Genomic DNA, 21684 nt, shown 5'->3' with positions numbered 1-21684 from the left:
CCCCATTCCATTTCTATCAGGCCCATTTGTTTTCTTACATTATTTCAGCAAAGCTCAAAATAACTACAAGGAAAATCCTCATCTTGCAACTAGCCATATTATAGCCTGTCAAAACCAAATGCAATAATTTCAAATAATCAACCACATTATTTCTCACGTTTCAAAAGTAGTTTTTCCTCTCTCCTCTTCTGAGAAATTCATATTTCATTTATTTGTTTCTATTAACACCTCTACAAACATTCCTTCTATTATCAACTTGTTTTTACCACCACTTTTAACCAATGCCGCCACCATCATTTAAGTAATTCACTCTCTCCCTGTATCTCAATTCTTCTTCCCACTTTTCCTGCAACTTTAAACTTTATCACCAACATGTCCCAGTTCGGGTGAAAGATTATCCACCTGAAATATAAACGGATTTGTTCTCCACTGATCCTCCTGAATTTAAATACCACATAGACATCTTTAAGGATTCTCCTGTCTCTGGCTCTGTGAGATAGAGACTCTACCAGCTGTGTCTTTGTGCTGCCCCTGAAGGCCCTAGAGTAGCGGTGCTACCAGCTATTGTGCCACCGACCTGCTGTGTATATCAAGCATTTTCTGTTTTTATTTTAAAAACCTTTTAATTATTGACATTTTTTAAATCTCCAGCATTTGAAAGGAATAAAACTCCACTATCATTGGTCAACTTTCAATGTCAGAAAGATTGATCGACAGTATCAATGCTCATCATGCCATTAAAAGGATACTTAGTCTGAAATGGACAGGATTTTGAGTTTATATCATGTCTACCAAAAAAGTAAGCCGACCTGAAGCTTTTCAATGTATTTCTAAAGTAAAATTAAATTAGAGAGGAATGCCACTATCAGTCATCAATCGTAAGGCATCTAACCACACGGTTATGCACCATTTACCCATAACAACCAGCAAACAACATTATGTTAACAGGATATTTTGGGTGTATGTATATAATTTTTAAACATCCAAGGCTAGACCACAAATTTCAAAAATGTCCTTGTTCCTCATCGAACATTAAAGCACATGTTTAAGTCTCCAGTGAAAAGCATGTATGCATGGTTGCTCCACACGTATTAAACAGTCGGCTCCGCACTCTCTTGGGATACAAGGACACATAACCTTTCCTTGTCTGTGAGCAACAGCATGGAAGATCAAGTATATTATTATAGGAAGGTAGCAACCAGCTGGTAAAGCAAATGACAGACATAAATGAAAAAAAAAATCTAAAAGGTGGTGATAAGCAACATAAAGGCACTAAATTAGAGAATGCAGCCAGTGTTTAGCACCACGATTCATTTTATCACTAACTCCTTCAAGAAAGTGTCAATTCTACAAGTAAAATAGGAAATTACTTGGCCTGAGAAGAAAATGCCAAAGTTAATGTGTTTTAAAGCCTGCAGAATGGCAACAATAAATTTAGAATCATTTAAAAATTATTTTAAATATAATTTTTCATGATCAATATAATTGGCAAGTTGGCATGGTCTGCAGACAGAAAGGGTTTTTTTTCTTCCAAATTTGCTTCTGGCCATCATGAAGCTCAAATAACTAAGAAACTAACAAAACTATGTAAACATGGAAAGAAATATGACCAGAGCATGTAACTGTAAGTGAATTCTGGAAATTACAGTGCTTGCCATAATGTTTGGGACAAAGACCCATCATTTATTTATTGTCAGATTTTAATAAAGGACATCTTTATACATTTTGGTTTCACCATGTGGAAATTACAGCAGTGTTTATACATAGTCTCCCCCCCCCCCCATTTCAGGGCACCATAATATTTGGGACACTGCAATGTCATGTAAATGAATGTAGTCATGTTTAGTATTTTGTTGTATACCCTTTGCGTGCAATGACTGCGTGGAGCCTGCAATTCATGGACATCACCAGATGCTGGGTGTCTTCTCTGGTGATGCTCTGCCAGGCCTGTATTGCAGACATCATTAGCTTTTGTTTGTTTTGGGGGCTAGTCCCCTTCAGTTTTCTCTTCAGCATATAAAAGGCATGCTCAATTGGGTTCAGAACAGACTTGGCGACTCAAGAATTGACAATTTTTTAGCTTTGAAAAACTGTTGCTTTAGCAGTATGTTTGGGATCATTGTCTTGCTGTAGAATGAACCGCCAGCCAATGAGTTTTGAGGCATTTGTTTGAACTTGAGCAGATAGGATGTGGATATACACTTCAGAAGTCATTATGCTACTACCATCAGCAGTTGTATCATCAATGAATTTAAGTCAGCCAGTAGGTACCCGAACGTGACACCGACGGACGAGAAACCGAAGCAAAGAAGTTGAAGCCAAAGAACCGAATGAAAACGAGGCCGAAACGCCAATAAACCGAAAGAGTACGAAGACGAAACGCCTACTAACTGAAAGGATGGGACGCTTAAATGCAAACTAACCGAAAGGGCGGGACGCCTAAAAGCCAACAAACCGAAAAGCTGCGTCGCCTAAAAACAAATTTACCGAATGGCCGCTCTGTCGAAACGTACAAACGTTGCCGGGTGGCAGGACTTGTCAGCGATTGGTCCAGACCCCCGCATCCATCACATCACTGTGAAGGGATGAACATTGTCCCACATCTCCCTCCACTCCACCCGACCCGTGGCCCGCGGAGGGTGGCTGTGGGAGAGTGGGGGCTGTCCGGAGGGATGCGCACCTTCAGCCGCTTTCAACTTGGTGCTTGGGTTCAGATTGACCAGTCACCTATGGCTTGTGTGGGAAAAGGACCCCCATGCTCCCGTCTCCCCCTTCTCTCTCCCCTCTTCTCTCTCCCCCCCCCTCTCTCTCCTTTTCCTCTCTCCCCTCTTCTCTCTCCTCCTCTCTCTCCCCTTTTCTATCTCTCTTCCTTCTCTCTCTCCCTTCTCTCTCACTCTCCCTCCCCTTCACTCTCTCCCCCTCTTCTCTCTCCCTTCTCTCTCCCTCCCATCTCTCTCTCCTCCTCTCCCCGTGCTCTCTCCCCCTTCTCTCTCTCCTTCTCTCTTTCTCTCCCCCTTATCTCTCTCCTCTGTCTCCACCGGCGGGAGAGTCCCACAGTCACATGCACCACCATCGAACACCAACCCCCACACCAGGGTGAATCCCCCCCCACCCCCCAACTTCAAACGATTGCGCTCAAATTGAAATCTCACATCTTTGCGAGGGAGGGATGGAATGGAATACCAGTTAATTAACCATGTTCCCGAATGTAAGAACGATTTATACATGTAACATTTTTGTTTTTAAATTAATGTAGCACTGCTTTAATTTTTAATGCCGAGTTGAAACCCCGTCCCATGGGAAGGGCTTGTGGCCGCTGGTTTCACAGTGCCTTCATTGTTGGTAGGTGGTGCATTTTCACATGGACCACTGCAAGTTTTTGGTTAATTAACTGGTATTATTTCCCTGTCCAAACAGCCTTTGCTTTGGCCGGTGATTACATCCATTCCATCCCTCCCTCGCAAAGATGTGAGATTTCAATTTGAGCGCACTTGTTTGAAGTCGGGGGGGGGGGGGGGGGGGGGGGGGAAATCACCCTGGTGTGGTGGGGGTCCGATGGTGATGCAGTGATGCAGTCCGATCAGTGACTGTGGGACGCTTCCGCGGGTGGAGACGGAGGAGAGGGAGAAGTGGAAGAGAAAGAGAGAAGGGAGAGAGAGAGGGAGGAGGGGGGAGAGAGGAGGGGAAGAGAGAGGAGGAGAGATAGAAGTGGGAGAGAGAGAGAGAAGCGAGAGAGAGAGTGAAGAGAGGGAGAGAGAGAGAAGGGAGAGCATGGAGGAGAGTGAGAGAGGGGAAGAGAGAGGAGGAGAGAGAGAGGAAGGGGAGAGAGAAGGGGAGAGAGAAGGAGAGAGAGAAGGAGAGAGAGAGAGAGAGAAGAGAAAGAGAGGAGAGAGGGAGGAACGAGAGAGGAGAGAGAGAGAGGAAAGAGAGAGGAGAGAGAGAGGGGAGAGAGAAGGGGAGTGAGAAGGTGAGAAGGGGAGTGAGAGAGGCAGAAAGAGAGAGAGAGAGAGAGAGAGAGAGAGAGAGAGGAGAAGAGAGAGAGAGAGAGAGAGAGAGAGAGAGAGAGAGAGAGAGAGAGAGAGAGAGAGAGAGAGAGAGAGAGAGAGAGAGAGAGAGAGAGAGAGAGAGGAGAGGAGAGAGAGGAGGAGAGAGAGAGGGGAGAGAGAGAAGAGGGGAGAGAGAAGGGGGAGACAGGAGCATGGGGATCCATTTCCGACACAAGCCATAGGTGACTGGGCAATCTGAACCCAAGCACCAAGTTGAAAGCGGCCGAAAGTGCGCATCCCTCGGGACAGCCCCCACTCTCCCACGGCCACCCTCTGTGGGCTGCGGGTTGGGTGGAGCGGAGGTGTGGGACAATATTTATTCCTTCACAGTGATGTGATGGACGCGGGGGGTCTGGACCAATCGCTGACAAGTCCTGCCCTCCGGCAACGTCATGTCCGTTATTGGAGTTTTCTGTTGTGCGGCAGTTGGTCCGGTGGAGTGTAGGCGACGCTGCCTTTCGGGTAGGTGGCATTTCGACAGAGCGGCCATTCGATAAGTTTGCTTTTAGGTGACGCTGCTTTTCGGTTCATTGGCTTTTAGGCGTCCCGCCATTTCGGTTAGTTTGCATTTAGGCGTCCCATCCTTTCGGTTAGTAGGCGTTTCGTCTTTGTACTCTTTCGGTTTATTGGCGTTTCGGCCTCGTTTCCATTCTCTTTTTTGGTTTCGACTTCTTTGCTTCGGCTTCTCGTCCGTCGGCGCCACGTCCGCACACGGAGCCAGTACCTTCAGCAGCCAGACATGCCCAGGCCATAACACCCCCACCACCGTGTTTCACAAATAAAGTGGTATGCTTTGGATCTTGTGCAGTCCCTTCTCTCCTCCATACTTTGCTCTTGCCATCACTCTGATATAAGTTCATCTATCCACAAGACCTTTTACCAGAACTGTGGTTGCTCTTTTAAGCACTTCTTAGCAAACTGTAACCCGGCCATCCTATTTTTGCGGCGAACCAGTGGTTTGTATCTTGCAGTGTAGCCTCTGTATTTCTGTTCATGAAGTCTTCTGCGAATAGTGGCCATTGACAAATCCACACCTGACCCCTGAAGAGTGTTTCTGATCAATCGGACAGGTATTTGGGGATTTTTCTGTATTATAGAGAGAATTCTTCTGTCATCAGCTGTGGAGGTCTTCCTTGGCCTGACAGTCGCTTTGTGGTCAGTAAGCTCACCAGTGCTCTCTTTCTCCTTTCTGATGTTCCAAACAGTTGATTTTGGTAAGCTTAAGGTTTGGCTGATGTCGAAAAGTTTTATTCTTGTTTCTCAATCTCATAGTGGCTTCTTTGAATTTCATTGGCACAACTTTGGTCCTCGTTGATAAACAGCAATAAAAGTTTCCAAAGGTGATGCAAAGACTGGAGGAGAGACTAGCTGCTGAGAGCTCTCTTATACCTGCATTAAGGAGGCAATTAACGCACACCTGAGCAATTACAAACGCCTGTGAAGACATGTGTCCTAAACATTATGGTGCCCTGAAATGGGGGACTATGTATAAACACAACTGTAATGTCTACATGGTGCAACCAATATGGAAACAAAAATGGCCTTTAATAAAATCTGAGAATGTGCACCTTAACTATGTGATTTTTGTATTACAAATCTCAAATTGTGGAGTGCAGAGGCAAATAAATAAACAATGGGTCTTTGTCCCAAACATTATGGAGGGCACTGCGACTGAAAGTTTTAAAAGCTGACCAGGACACATTAAATATGGCTGTATTGCTGCAGTTTATCACCACAACTGCTGAGTACATTAAATGACTAACTGATAAACGTTCCAAACTAGTTGTCACACGTTCCTTTCTTGTGACAACATGGACTGCTAATCACCACAATGAACATGACTGGGCAGATTACAATATGACTGTTGGCCACGCTTCCCGCCCACATCTTATTCAGACATCCTTTCATCTTAATCTCAGATCTTTTCAAAACCGAAAATGATGGGATTGAGTCCAAGATAGCAAATAGCAGACTTCCCTTTTACATGACTTTCTTCTGGTAATCATAAGTTTGAAACCACCAGATCAAACTTTACGAGTATTCACACGTTATTCTTAGACTGCAGCTTATTGACAAATCAAAGACACCCACCAGTATCAAATTATAACCACGGAAATCATTCAACTAATCAGCAGCAACTTCATTTTGTGGCTTTCTACCACAAAGCTCTTATGTCTAATGCAAATAAAATACGATTAAAACAAAATCAGCTGTGAAACAGAATCTATTAAAATGTCCCATAGGCCAAAGAGCTAGAAACTCTCAGTGGAAATAGTAGCAGGGGAAGGCACAGTTCAGGTTGCAAAGACCAACGTTTTTCCCAGGTATGGGGCAGTAATAGTATAGAAATCACTTAAGGTGATACAGTGGAACATATGCAGAAGCTCTTCATGGTGTGTGAGCCAGTCTTGCTGTCCTCAAATGTTCCAACTATAATTTGTTTCGATGACAGCAGGAGCTTCACAAGGGTGTATACTTAATTGCAGACTAACCAAATGTTAACACTTACTCATACAATGATGTTATAACATTAAATATTCACAACTTATTTATAAAAATATTCCTTAACACTAGTTTCCAGATATGACCAATACCATTCTTCAGCTTGCATTATTAGTCAAATTCAGGTAGTAAGACATGATTGGGCCTGTGTAGGAGCAGTAAAAGATTTAAGACTTGAAATTTAACAGGATTTAATAATAACACGTTAATCATCGCAGTAAATCCTGAATAGATCCTGAGTAGACAACTACACGATAGCATGCACTGTGGTCAAAACAGAGTTTCAACACCAGAAAAAAATAACTAACAGCAACAATCTTTATTAAATCATACTCTTCCAGTAAGCATGAAAGGAACTAGGACTACCGAAGATTAACTGTTGATCGACCAGGATATTATATGACACGTTAAAAAAGGAACCTGAGATTTTTAGTCAGACAGCAAGCACTCCAATTTGTACAGTGTACTTGTTAGTCTTGCCTGGAGCACTGCATACAACCTGTGCCAAAACACTCCACTGCGGCAAGGCTCAACGACTTCCGCCCAGTTGCACTTACCCCCATCATCACCAAGTGCTTCGAGAGGCTGGTCCTGGCACACCTCAAAAGCTGCCTACCACCCACACTGGATCCCTATCAGTTTGCCTACCGCAAGAACAGGAGTACAGAGGATGCCATCTCAACGGCACTTCACTCCGCCCTCTCCCACCTCGACAACAGAGACACTTACGTAAGAATGCTGTTCATCGATTACAGCTCAGCATTCAACACCATTATACCATCTAAACTGATCACCAAACTCGGTAACCTGGGCATCGATCCCTCCCTCTGCAACTGGATACTGGACTTTCTAACTAACAGACCCCAGTCTGTGAGGTTAGACAAGCACACCTCTTCAACCCTCACCCTGAACACCGGCGTTCCACAGGGCTGTGTGTTGAGCCCGCTCCTCTACTCCCTCTTCACCTACGACTGCACACCTGTACATGGTACTAACACCATCATCAAGTATGCAGATGATACAACGGTGATTGGCCTCATCAGCAACAACGATGAGCTGGCCTACAGGGAGGAGGTCCAGCACTTAGCAGCATGGTGCGCTGACAACAACCTGGCCCTTAACTCCAAGGAGACCAAGGAGCTCATTGTAGACTTCAGGAAGTCCAGGGGCGACACGCACACCCCCATCCACATTAACGGGACGGAGGTGGAACGTGTTTCTAGCTTCAGGTTCCTGGGTATTAATATCTCCGATGACCTCTCTTGGACCCACAATACCTCAACTCTGATCAAGAAGGCTCACCAGCGTCTCTTCTTCCTGAGGAGACTGAAGAAGGTCCATCTGTCTCCTCAGATCCTGGTGAACTTCTACCGCTGCACCATTGAGAGCATCCTTACCAACTGTATCACAGTATGGTATGGCAACTGCTCTGTCTCCGACCGGAAGGCCTTGCAGAGGGTGGTGAAAATTGCCCAATGCATCACCGATTCCTCGCTCCCCTCCATTGAGTCTGTCTGCAGAGGGCGCTCAGCATCGCCAAGGACTGCTCTCACCCCAACCATGGACTGTTTACCCTCCTACCATCCGGGAGGCACTACAGGTCTCTCCGTTGCTGGACCAGCAGGTCCAGGAACAGCTTCTTCACAGCGGCTGTCACTCTACTCAACAATGTACCTCGGTGACTGCCAATCACCCCCCCCCGGACACTCCTCCCACAGGAAAAACACTATGTCTGTATATATGCTAATGTAAATATTTATTCAAATCATATGCTATGTCGCTTTTCCAGGGAGATGCTAAATGCATTTCGTTGTCTCTGTACTGTACACTGACAATGACAATTAAAGTTGAATATGAATCTGAATCTAAATCTGAATACTGGTTGCTGCACTGACAGCAGCACAGCAGGTATTGGGGTTAGTACAGCATTAATCAACTAAATCGATGGTTGGATCTGGCAACTAGGTTTACATAGAGAAACTTCACACTTCAGGGTGCTCCTTGTTTTCACAGTACTGTTTTGGATCTGCAGGAATAAAGAATAATAACTCGTGAGCTTCAGCCCTGTCTGATTAAGAAGCCGAGGCATAGTGTAGACATTTACAGTTGCAAGACGCAGAAAAGAATATCAAGACAGATTTATGCGTATTGATCTCCCAGATTGCTATTGCCCACTACATGTACAGAGTGCATGTTCCTCAGACCTATAGAGACTTGATTGTGGATAAAGGTGATGAGAGAATAGAATGTTTTCCAGCTGACAATTTGTTCCAATTAAAGAATGGGGACATCCAAATGCCAACCTAAATAGGTCATGCAGAATAAGGTTAGATGTCATGTGATCCCTCATTTCCAAGGAATTACTCCAGAACATTTTGAATAGTTTCCGCTCATCTAATAAATACTGATTTAGAAAAGCTCCTTCAAGCAACAGCCAAACTTTCTTCTAGACGAGTTTTGATCAACATGGGGTGTCAGCATAGAATTTCCATTATGGATTCCATGAATTGCCATTACATTCACTTTAAATTATAGGAAACGACTAACCATCAAAAACCCATATCTTTTAAATTGTGAGAAATGCAACACAAGTTAAAATATATAAATTTCATAACTTTGAATTTCCATAACTTTCAATTCCTCATTGAATGTGAATATTAAAAAGTATGAGAACATGGCTTAATGGAATATAAAGATAAAAGATAAAAAATGTATATTTTACAATATTATTGTTTTTGTACTGCAATGCATCACAAAGTCAATTGCAATTTCTGTAAAAGACATGCATTTTTTTTTACAAGTTTTTAAATGAAAACTCAGTTTCCTGCTCCTCCAAAGTGAATGTACATGATAGCAGTATCAAATAAATATACATTCTAAATGCTGGTATTTAAACATTGATATCCGTAATTGATGAAAAGGGAAGAAAACATAAAGTTGCTTCATAAGAAACAGTGAAACATGAAAATATTTAAAATATATTAAAGCAAGTGTTAGCCACATGGGCCCGCATTGCTAACATCAACACTGAGTGCAAATACTTCAAAATGTTTAATGTCTGATGACTAAAGATCATTGCAGTTTATTGCTTCGGGAAAAAAACCATAGTCTTAAAAAAAAAAGTATTACTAACTAAAGATTTTACTGACACAATAATCAAATTAAGCTGGCATATTATGCAAACAAAATTTTAAACCAAGTCCGATTAACAATAATTATCCCTTCATTTAAAATATTTCACATACATAATTATATCCTGCATAGCACGAGGCACAGAAAAGTCTACCGCTTACAGTTAACTTAATATATATCATTCATCAGCTTGGAGCTGATTTACTTTCTGTAGATGGCAGTACAATTAAAGTTTTACATTATGCTGCAGTCACATGCATCCTTTTTACATCCACACTGAACGAACCTTTAAATTTTCAAACATGTGTACATTCACACATTCATACTTTAAATATTCTTAATAAAATATATCTGTTATAAAACTGTCCAATATTTGGTTTGATTAACCTACACAAAGTCATCTAAGATGAAATGGAAGATGAACTTTCATACCTTACATGACCGAAGGAAGTCAGAATGATTCACAGATAATGTGGGTTTTTTTCCCCCAAGTGCAGTGACTGTCGTACTTTAAGAGATTTGGCAGCCAATTTGAACACAGCATTCTCTCTCAAACAGCAATATGATAATAACCCATTTTAGCAATATTGATTAAGATTTAAAGAAGGCCAAGACAAAACTAAGACATTTTATACCAAACATTTTCTCGGAAATGGGTGTAGATGACATTAGGTGAATATGTGATTAATGAGGGCATTCCTAGCAGGGGGAAATGGGTAAATTAAATCCCTGCCTTTTGCTTTTGTTTACATGGAGAAGCTTGATAAACGAGACAACTGTGCTTTAACCAGGCCACTGAAATTAACAGTCTTCAACTATGACACAGTTTTTACTTGAAGAAAACATACTTCCAGAATTCTATCCCACTAACATAGGATTCCCTGGATCAAGTCCAGTAAAACATTGTCATGGTCAAGTGAAACCAGATGTCGTATAGGTAGTCTGCCAACTTACTGGCTGACTATCTTTCCACAAAGAACTTACTATTTTATGTGGCAAAAACTTAATGTGTAACATTATCATTAACATTTATTTATTGTGCATAATTTCAAATATGATTTTTAATATTAAAAATAAATTTAAAAATGCAATATATCCCTGGAGAGAATATCTCTCACTTGGTCCAATTTATTTCAACTGTGTCGTGCACATTAAGATACAGAACCATGTAGGCGACATTGAAATGGATGGAAATTTTTCTGCATTATTGAGCCTTTTTTCCAGCAGTCTATGTTCACTCAGGGTAGTTTTGAGAAATTTTCCATGACCAGTCCATCTCGGTATTATTTAATGTCCAAAGCAGAAAACAGCCCCAATACAAAATTACTCCAGTTCTATATTACTCATCCCTTGTTTACGATGAATAACAGAAATACCTAGTGACTTGATTCACAGTGTGTAATATTATGTAAAAACACCGATTATAAGCATAAACTGGTTTAATACAATTTAAGGCATAAGTTCGGTAACTCAGAGCAAAGCCATTATCCTGTACAACTATGTTAATAAGACTAAAAGCTGTCAGTCCCATTACAACATACAGTTAGAAATGTGATGAAGCTTGGAGGTTTGAACTTGATGCTTAACTGAAAGTACCATTGGACCTACTCTGCAAGCTAACACACCTCAATAATTTGACACAGATCATTCAAGCTAGTAGTAGACACCCCTATATCCCTAAATAAACAATATTAATCATATTGTGGGGATGTGCCATGATGTTGGGGAGATTGGTATTCAAGTGCTTACAGTATCAACCAGTGAACTCTGTTTGTATTTTAATGTCTAGAATAGTTCCAACATTAAAGGATGGCAATAGTAGGATCCATATAAAACTCTGCACCATGTCTAATGAGAATTATGTTGTCTGTAGGTTCCAACTACAAAAAATACATATCCTCATTTGTTGATCCACTATTCTAGTTGCATTCTGTGACACAGTCATTACCTTCTTAAAAAAATATGCAATAAAAATACTTTGGTTATAGTGTGCTAGTAGGATAAAATGACTGCTATAGAAGAGTACAGATAAATTTGATCAAATATCTCACTGCATTTAATTGCAGGTTTAACATTTGCATAATGCTAGTTCTCAGGAAGTGCTGGGCTTTTCATACGAATTAATGCACCCACCCAATCTGCCTATACAGTAATGAATGAAAGAGCCAAGTTATTACAGATTTTTCTTTTGAGTTTTCCATTTCTCAGCAGCTTTTCAAATATGCACCACTAATCCTATGGCTTTAATGCAGGAAAGATTTACATGCTGTCACATAAAACTAAAGTCTGGGCATGTTGAACCTTTAACCTAGGCTTTTGTGTGTTCCTGCTGCTCTGTCAAATTCAACAGTAATTAAAATGTAACTTAATCTTAAAATTTTGAGTGTTTTTTTAAATCCTAGATATTTAGTTGCTGAAATATTTGAGCAGTTACCAATAATTCCTATAGTTGGAGAGCCTATACTCTCAATCCACAATTAAACCTATTTTTTCAACATTGGATGGCTTACTACTAATGTACAACCGAAAACTCAACCCAGAATTAAACGATTAGAGTAAAATACATTCAACTGACTGTATAATTCTTATTATATTTACCAAAATGCCACTTGCCTAAATTTAGTGACTTCAGAGTCCTTTTGTGCTAGTTCGGTCTGTTGATTCCCAAGGCGAGATGACAGGTCATTACATTTGTTGTGCATCTTTTCCACTTGATTCCTGGCTTCTTTCAAGTCATCCTCCAGAATCTATTATTTCCAAGCAGAGTTGGTGTAAGAAAACAGCATCCTTTAGGACAAACTTAAGAGTTACTCTATTTGGGAAAAGGCCTCACTGCTCAGAAATAAATTAATCATGGGTTAACGACAATGTATTGCCAATATGCCCCCACACGGAAGCCAACTAGCTCCATATTAGTTGCACCACATCCATAGATCGATATCTAAATTTTTTGTTTTGGAAGAGATTATTTCTTAAACCAAAACATGTTTTGGCTTTAGGTAATATGTGATGCATACAGATAAATAAAATAACTGGTGAGCTTCTACAGGTCAGCCATCGAGTCAGTTCTCACATACTGCATCACAGTATGGTACTCTGGCTGCACCACAGAGAACAGGAAAGCTCTCCAATGCGTCACTAAGACTGCTGAGAGGATCACTGGCACCCAGCTCCCCAGACTGGAGGACATCTACCGGACCCGCTGCATCCTCAAGGGCATCATTAGAGACAGCACACACCCTGGACACTGCCTCTTCACCCCCCTGCCCTCAGGAAGACGATACAGGACACTGAGCGCCCGCACGACAAGACTAAAAAACAGCTTCTACCATAGAGCTGTGACACTACTGAACTCTATCCCCCTCCCACACTGATTTCCCCCCTCTCTCTCACATACTCGCCCATACTCCTATATGTTTATAGTCTAATTTTTTTAATAGTTCTTTTTTAAACGTATTTTATACTCATATTCCTGTGCAGCTGGAGGACTGCTCCAGCAAAATTTCGTTGTCTTGTACAATGACAATGAAGATTATTATTATTATTATTATATTATTTACCCTCTTTATCATTATTTGATACTGGTTACATTTAATCAAATGTGTTGTAACACACTGCTGTTTCAACCTGCAAAACTGCCACAGTGGCAAACGCAGGCTCAATCTTCAAGTCCCAACTGCCCTCTCATGAGAAGGTGTTGAGTGGAGATCAGACATCAGCTCACAGTGCAGGGGGAAATAAATCAGGTCTTTCAAACATTCCTCTCCTGCACCTCCTGGCATCTCGCTCAAAGCAACACTGCCAGAGTTTCTAGCCCTGACTTATTTTCCAGTCAACTATCTTCACATGCCCAACCAAACGTTGATGAGGCTGACAACACCATATTTTTATTTGTATCATGTTTGTTAAAATCTATTAGTTTGCCATCCTGAAGACTGCAGATGTAACATTAAAATTAAATGCTTATTCAATATCAGTAAAACAATCCTATTACATGCTCTATGCACGTTTTTTCTGCCCTGATCTGCTGACGATTATAGAATTCTGCTGTACACTAATCACGGATCACTTTCAACGGGCCTGTGTGATCATTTGTAAAATAAATATTCTGCTCAAATTGAACTGCCTGCACAAAAAGTGATGTTGCAAAAGGCCTTTGTTGGAGCTTCATGCAAAAGGCTATTAATTAAACTCAAAACTGTGGGGATTCGGGATGAAACCGAGGAATGGATGAAAAACTGGTGTAAGGATAGGAACAGCACATACACATAAGAGGAGTTATGTCAGAGTGGGATGGGGTGCCTCAGGGCTTGGTGCTGGGATCACAACAGTTTCTAGTTTACATCAATGATCATAGTACAGCAACTCAAATTGCAGATCATACCAACTAGCAGGGAAGCCTCAATTGGAAAAAACAGCTCAGAAATAACAAAATAAATTGGATTATAGTCATAAATGAACAGAACAATGTGAGATGAAATTTAATGCGTACAAGAATACTTCGCTGGGAAGGAGAATTAAAATGAAATGCAAATTTCATGAATGGTTCTGAAATAACTAAAGATAAAGTTAAAGAGACCTTTGTATACACAACACTAAACATGTCTTACTAATGCAGAGCTTAATTAAGGTATGCATTATTTATTGGCATTGAATTTTCCTAACTCAAGACAACTCAAAGCAGCATCCAGATCCACATGGTGATCAACAACTTTACTATTCCATGTTGCTCTTTATACATTAGGCAAATGCAAAACTCAAACTGTCGGCCTTCAGTGGAAGTGAGGAAAATAAAATGTGAATTACTTCCTAAAAAATACACTTATATAACGTTTTTCAGAAAAACTGTTTGAACAGCAGAGCACTGTGTTTTCCCATTCTATATTTTCTATCACTACAAATCATGGCAACTTGTATTCATACAAAACATTCCAAAACTAAATTTATGAAATTTATACATCTATGAAAATGTTTCTGAATTTATTCTTCACTTCCCATTTTTTTTAACGCTCTTCACTCTTACCCTTCTCTTAAGTTTACAGGGCTGATCAACTGTAGAGTAACACACAATTCCACAACTGGCTCATGGATTATGCAGAACAAACATACGAGCTTTGCTCAAATGCACCAAGAGCAGAAAGTAGGCTTGATTCCTCTCATCAATAGAAAACAACCTTCTGTTCCACAATTTGTTATAGATTGAAAATTCTCACTGCAATCTGTTTTTTTTTCTCTTTTCATTTACAAAGTTTGTAGCTATGGCATTGGGTCAAGGAAAGAGCGTTCACGATGTGGCCCAGGTTCCACCAATCTTTCCACCACCATGCACAAGAAGCACAAGAAGCACACAAGACAGACACCATTGTATGCAGATGCTGAGAAGTGTGTTCAGCTCTGGCTGAACAACTTCTAAACTTGTGTGTGGACTCGATAAGAAGAAGAAGCTATGGCATGTATTCTTAGAGCAGCTTGATGGATTTGAGATGGATTCTTAGAGCAGCTTGTAATGGAGCCGATCAGAGAAAAGGCAATTCTGGATTTAGTGTTGTCCAATGAACCAGATTTGATAAGAGAACTAGAGGTAAAGGAACCGCTTAGAGGTAGTGATCATAATATGATTAGTTTTAATCTGCAATTTGAGAAGGAGAAGGTTAAATAGGAAGTGTCAGTGATGCAGTTGAACAAAGGGGACCATGAAGACATGAGGGAGGAGCTGGCCAAGGTAGATTGGAAAGGGATCCTAGCAGGAATGTCGGTGGAACAGCAATGGCAGGAATTTCTCGGCATAATCCGGAAGACGCAGGATCATTTCATTCCAAAAAAAGAAGAAAGATTCTAAGGGGAGTAAGAGGCAACTGTGGTTGACAAGAGAAGTTAGGGATAGAATAAAAGAAGAAATGTATAACTAAAAGAGTAGCCGGAAGACAGAGGACATAGGGAAAGGAGGAAGGAAACAAAACGGGCAATAAGGGCTGAAAAGATGAAGTACGAGGGGAAGCTGGCCAGGAATATAAAGAAGGACAGTAAAAGCTTCTTTAGATATGTTAAGGGAAAAAGAATAGCAAAGTCAAATGTGGGTTGCTTGAAGGCAGACAGAGGTGAAATTATTATGGGCAACAAGGAAATGGCAGAAGTTGAACAGGTACTTCGGATCTGCCTTCACTAAGGAATACGCAAACAGTCTCTCAGATGTACTGGAGGACAGAGGATCTAAGGGGGTAGAGGAACTGAAATAAATTTTCATTAGGCGAGAAATAGTATTGGGTAGGCTAATGGGACTGAAGGATGATAAATTCCCTGGGCCTGATGGTCTGCATCCCAGGGTCCTCAGGGAGGTGGCTCTGAAATAGTGGACGCATTGATGATCATTTTCCAATGTTCAATAGATTCAGGATCAGTTCCTGTGGATTGGAGGATAGCTAATGTTATCCCACTTTTCAAGAAAGGAGCGAGAGAGTAAACAGGGAATTACAGACCAGTTAGCCTGACATCGGTGGTGCGAGTCAATTATTAAAGAGGTAATAATGGGGCATTTGGATAGCAGTAAAGGGATTAGTCCAAGTCAACATGGATTTATGAAAGGAAAAAAGTAAGATTAAACGAGAACTTACCAGTTTGAAGTTTGATCTTTATTTTATGAGGAGTTACGATGAGGGACTACGTGAAGAACCTCATACAGGCGCACGTGCGTCAATCTTCAAAGCAGCGGTGTGAAATCACAGATAATAATGAGTAGTGAGTGAAAGAAGACTAGAACTACCAGATTACCTTAATGAGGGCTGGGAGCAGAGGGCACATAGTCCCTCATCGTAACACCTCATAAAATAAAAATCAAACTTCAAACTGGTAAGTTCTCGATTAATCTTACTATTTTACTTCAGAGTCACGTGAGTGACTGCGTGAAGATTTCAAAGCTCTGTGATTTCATGCCGTGAGAAACAATTCTACACAACCACAACTGCCCCATTGACAAATGAGGGAAAACATTCATAATGCATACAGTCATGACATAGATTTAAACATGCTGATGCTGTTAAATAAGTAATAACAATAGTCACATCTCTCATCAGGATGGAACCTATAACAGAACATAAAATAAAGTTGAGAAATACCCCTGGTCTGGCAACGGGTTATTATAACATGTTTGAAAATTTGTTCGTTTGACCACGCTACAGCCGTTAGGATGTGGTCCAGCGGAACGAAATTAACCCTTGCTGCCACTGTTATAGCAGCCCTGGTGGAGTGAGATCCGGATCAGTATCTACTCCTGCATAACTCAACTGCATTTTAACACCTGGCAAGATCTGAGCAGATACGTTCTTATAACGTTTTTTGTAACTAACAATCATAGTTAGCTCAGAGTCTCAAAGGCTCTTGGTGACCTTGACGTATTGTTGTATATGTGTGTCCCCACAAAATGAAAGGTATCTGGGTATGTCTTGAACTATTTTGAGACCTGACACCCCTGCTGCTCGGCTTAAATAAATTATAGCATAAAATACTATGCCTATATTTGCAGAGCTAATCATCCTCTCCTGTCACAATAATGTAGCGAGTGACCTGTTGCGCTAACTAGTGCCAGGAGGATAACTACCTAATGAGGTCCGGTCATTCGCTGGAACCCACTGGTGAAATAGTGTTAACACAATGTCAACCTCCCATACTGCATTGTACTTATCCTGGGAAAACGTGTAAAAGATATCCTTTACTAACTCGATATTCGAGGTGAACCCAACAAAGTGGACCTCGTTAGCTGCAGTAAGTCTGATGGAAAGCATCTTGGCACAGTTAATGACCCTATAACTCAATATTGTCAAAGGCCATTTAAATGAACTGCAATAGCTCAGAATCTGTACCATTTTAAATGTAACATGAGCATTAAACAAATGCTTCCCATCTCCTGAAGCAGCAAAGTACTGCTTTTTGGTACCATTCTAGCACTGTGAATACATACAAAAATAGGTGTGACAACCCAAGCCGTAAGCAGTCTATTGAGAATCTGCAGAACATAAATTGATTTTATCATGCAACGGCTGATTTCCCGAGCCACAGGCTGAACCAGCAAGTTACGTTTAAAATAACCATATAAGGTTGCATTATTATTATTCCCGACAAATCGGGAATCAAACTGCATAGGCCAATTCCACAGCTGGAACCTAAAGCAGGCTCTTGATGACTTTATTTCAAGACCCGACTCATAAAGCAAAATGGAGGAAGACATAAAAGACCATTCCTCATGCTTGTAGCGAGAATGTATCTTTCGCCACTGTTATGCTACACATTTTTGCAACCTTTGAATTTGCATGAAAACAACATATCTATATTCGGTGTTGCATTGAATCAGAATGTCATTAATACTGTGTGGTCCAACACCCATTCTGTGTTGTCATTGATCTGTACTTAATGATACTCCAGTGGCAAATGCGATTATGTACCTATTACAGGATCTTTTACTTGATTACACCCTCGTACTTATCATATGCCACATCATAGTGTATCAACATGAAGTTGAGCATGCAGCTATACATATTCGCCCAATCACTCTTTAACCCACAAAATGCACGTAGGGTCTATAGATAGTTAATACCAATAACTGAAGAGTTAATAACTCATGCAAATCTCCTGCACCTCCAACTAGAGATGACATTCGCATTTTCCCACCTTAGGCCATAGCATCATTTTGCAATATAATGACATATTTATTGATCAACTACTGGAGCAATGCTGAATACCGTTTGTCCATCATAGTGGCTTTAGTAGCTTCAGCTGGTAATAGCAAAGGTGTGTTATCAACGATCTTCATGGCCCTTTATAGTTTGCCATTAAGCATGCTGTCAGTTCCCCCACTTGCACAGCTGCATCACATCTATTACATTGCCAGTTAGTCTAATGAATAGAAACTGCGTTTTAACAACAAGGCTGTTCTAGGTTTCTATTGACTCCAATCTGTTGCCCAGGACGGAGTCACAGGCCAACTATCCATTTGATAACAACTTAATTTAACTGGATAGGAGAGAACAATTCCTCAAGTAGCTTGAGACAGAAACTGTGGATTTTAGCCAAATACAGCGTCAAAATATAATCCAGACAATACATCACAAGTGTTTTTGAACTCTGAGTAGTCCTTTGAATGATTTATTGTCTTCATACTGTTAAATTGCCTCATCATAGCAATGCCTTCAAATATCTCTGATGATCATTGTACATGGAAAACCCTATGAAATCAGTTTGATCACCCTTCTTTCATAATGAACAGGCCACACCTGCCATCATTTCGTGTCTGCCCTGAACGGCAACTCTGGCCCGGTTCCGATAATTCTCACATGTCCCAAGACAACTTTTGCCATAATTCTGACCTTGCCTTGAAAGACAATTCCCCATATCTCTGAGCCTGTCTCGAAGGCAACCCTGGCTAAAATACTGGACCTGGCTCAACACTCTTCTGGCCAAATTCCAACCTTCTTGGAATACTAGTAATATCCAGTTTATCTGGTTAAAATGCCTCTGAGTAGATGACAATGTCTCAATCATTTGTGTATTGCACAACCAATTGTAAATCTTACCAACTTGGTCGTGCTCACTTAGTTGTAGAGTAACTCTGGTCAGCTTTCATGCTGCTACCAGCTTCAGTGAACCGCTTCCTGCCGATGAAGCCATGATGTGCGTTGTCCTCTAAACTATGAATCCTTGCTCGTCGTTGGCCTAATTGGTCCAACAGCTTATGCATCGTCCTTCAGGTTTTGCCTGTGGAATAGGTCTTAACTGAATAGAAGATTAGGCGGGTGGCTCTAACGTCCCCTGATAGCGGTGTTCACTGCATTGTGTTGGGATGGCAACCTTGCTGCCAGGAATCGTACCTCTGACATGTGCCCTTCATCCCTTGAGGTATGCTCCACGCTATACCCTCAGCCTCGGCATCAGATTTACACTGACCCGGCATGTTCTCCTCCTCCATGAGGGAGACATCAAGCAGCCCTGATACAAGACGCTACTGGCGCGGCCTCTCCAACAGGCCCACCCTTCAGGGTCAGAAATGCCCCGGTAAACTCACCTCTTCCATGAGCAAGACATTATGCAGCCCTTCTACAGGTGCTGCTGCCATACATTTAAGCAGCCCTATTACAAGGCGCTGCTGGCGCGGCCTAGAGCAATAGGCCGGCACTGCCATAGATTCGGCATCCTCTTTAAGCAGCCCTGCTGCTGGCGCGGACTCTTCCATAGTCCCGCACTGACACAACTCCTACTGTTAGGGTGTATCTAGCTTGAGCCTCCTCTCAATGGGCGCCATCCTGGTCAACCTCCACAATTTTCACTTTACCGGAAGGGAACCCTCCCGGCACCAGGACTGACCACTTTGGGGACCACTGCGGTCTGGGTACCGCATTGCTGGTGGATTTCCCCTCCCCTGGGAATCCCAGCACCCATATATATTACCGGAGGGAAAAAACCTCTACCGGCACCAGGGCTGACCGTTCCGGTCCGTTTAACCCCTTTCCTGGGGACCCCTGCGGTCTGAAAGCCGCATAACTACTGGATTCCCCTACCCGGGAACCCCAGTATCTAAGTGTATATCGGGGAAAAATCCTCCTGACACCCGGCATCTATATTATATCGGGGGGGGAAGCCCTCCCGGCACCCGGCCGACTGGAGGTCCCCTTCCCCGGGATCCCCAGCATTTATATTAATATCGGTGGGAAAACCCTCCCGGCACCCGGCCTACTGGAGGTCCCCTCCCCGGGAACCACAGCGTCTATGTGCCTATTGGAGGGAAACCCTCCCGGCACCCGGAGCGCCTGGAAGCCACTGACCACCCCGTTTGTGTCCGACTTCGCGACACCCGACATTCCCCAGCTATCCGCCCCCGCGGCAAGAACCAGGGTTTCCCCACAGCCCATAGCTGGTTCCCTCTTCGGTAGTCGCGAATCCTCCGGCAGGAAGCCTCTGGAACAAGAGGTTCCTGCAAGGAATAAAACAGGTAAGAAAAACATGCTTACCTGAAGTTTAAACTTACCGGGCTGGAGGAGCTCCTGCTACTCCAACCGGTCGCCTGCACCAATGCGTCTGACGTAATGACGCACGTGCGGCTGTACGGGGTTCTTCACGTAGTCACTCACGTGACTCCGAAGTAGAATTATGCTTGACTAATCTTCTGGAATTTTTTGAGGATGTGACAAGTAAAATGGATGAAAGGGAGCCAGTGGATGTAGTGTATCTAGACTTTCAGAAAGCCTTTGATAAGGCCCCGCATGGGAGACTGGTGACTAAAATTAGAGCACATGGTATTTTGGGTAGGGTGTTGACGTGGATAGAAATTTGGTTTGCAGACAGAAGGCAAAGAATAGGAGTGAACGGGTCCTTTTCAGAATGCAGGCAGTGGCGAGTGGAGTGCCGCAAGGCTCGGTGTTGGGGCCGCAACTGTTTACCATATATATTAAGGATTTGGAAGAGGAAATTAGGAGCAACACTAGCAAGTTTGCGGATGACACAAAGCTGGGTGGCAGTGTGAACTATGAAGAGGATGTTAGGAGGTTGCAGGGTGACCTGGACAGGTTGAGTGAGTGGGCAGATGCGTGGCAAATGCAGTATAATATAGATAAATGTGAGGTTATCCACTTTGGCGGCAAAAACAAGGGGGCAGATTATCTCAATGGGATTAGGTTAGGTAAGGGGGAGGTACAGCGAGACCTGGGTTTCCTTGTACACCAGTCACTGAAAGTTGACGTGCAGGTACAGCAGGCAGTGAAGAAAGCTAATGGAATGCTGGTCTTCATAACAAGAGGATTTCAGTATAGGAGTAAAGAGGTTCTTCTGCAGTTGTACAGGGCTCTGGTAAGACCACATTTGAAGTATTTGTGTACAGTTTTGGTCTCCTTTTTGAGGAAGCACATCTTTGTGATAGAGGCAGTACAGCGTAGGTTTACGAGATTGATCCCTGGGATGGCGGGGCTGTCATATGAGGAAAGATTGAAAAGACTAGGCTTGTATTCACTGGAGTTTGGAAGGA

At 42.2% G+C, this 21684-nt stretch overlaps 1 protein-coding gene across 8 annotated transcripts in view; it reads right to left on the bottom strand.

Annotated features, from left to right (window-relative positions):
* cntln (centlein, centrosomal protein) overlaps positions 1-21684 on the bottom strand; it is a 369478-nt gene that overhangs the window by 286565 nt on the left and 61229 nt on the right. For 7 of the 8 annotated variants that reach the window (XM_055632370.1, XM_055632366.1, XM_055632367.1 and 4 more), the window contains one exon: positions 12279-12427. In XM_055632370.1, the coding sequence (XP_055488345.1) occupies positions 12279-12427 (149 nt within the window). The remainder of the gene's footprint in view (positions 1-12278; positions 12428-21684) is intronic. The other variant, XM_055632364.1, reaches the window with a different exon arrangement.

This window comes from Leucoraja erinacea, chromosome 3, assembly GCF_028641065.1.
Source record: "Leucoraja erinacea ecotype New England chromosome 3, Leri_hhj_1, whole genome shotgun sequence".
Lineage (NCBI taxonomy): Eukaryota > Metazoa > Chordata > Chondrichthyes > Rajiformes > Rajidae > Leucoraja > Leucoraja erinaceus.
The sequence above is the reverse complement of the archived record's forward strand: the minus strand, read 5'-3'. Positions and strand labels throughout refer to the sequence as shown.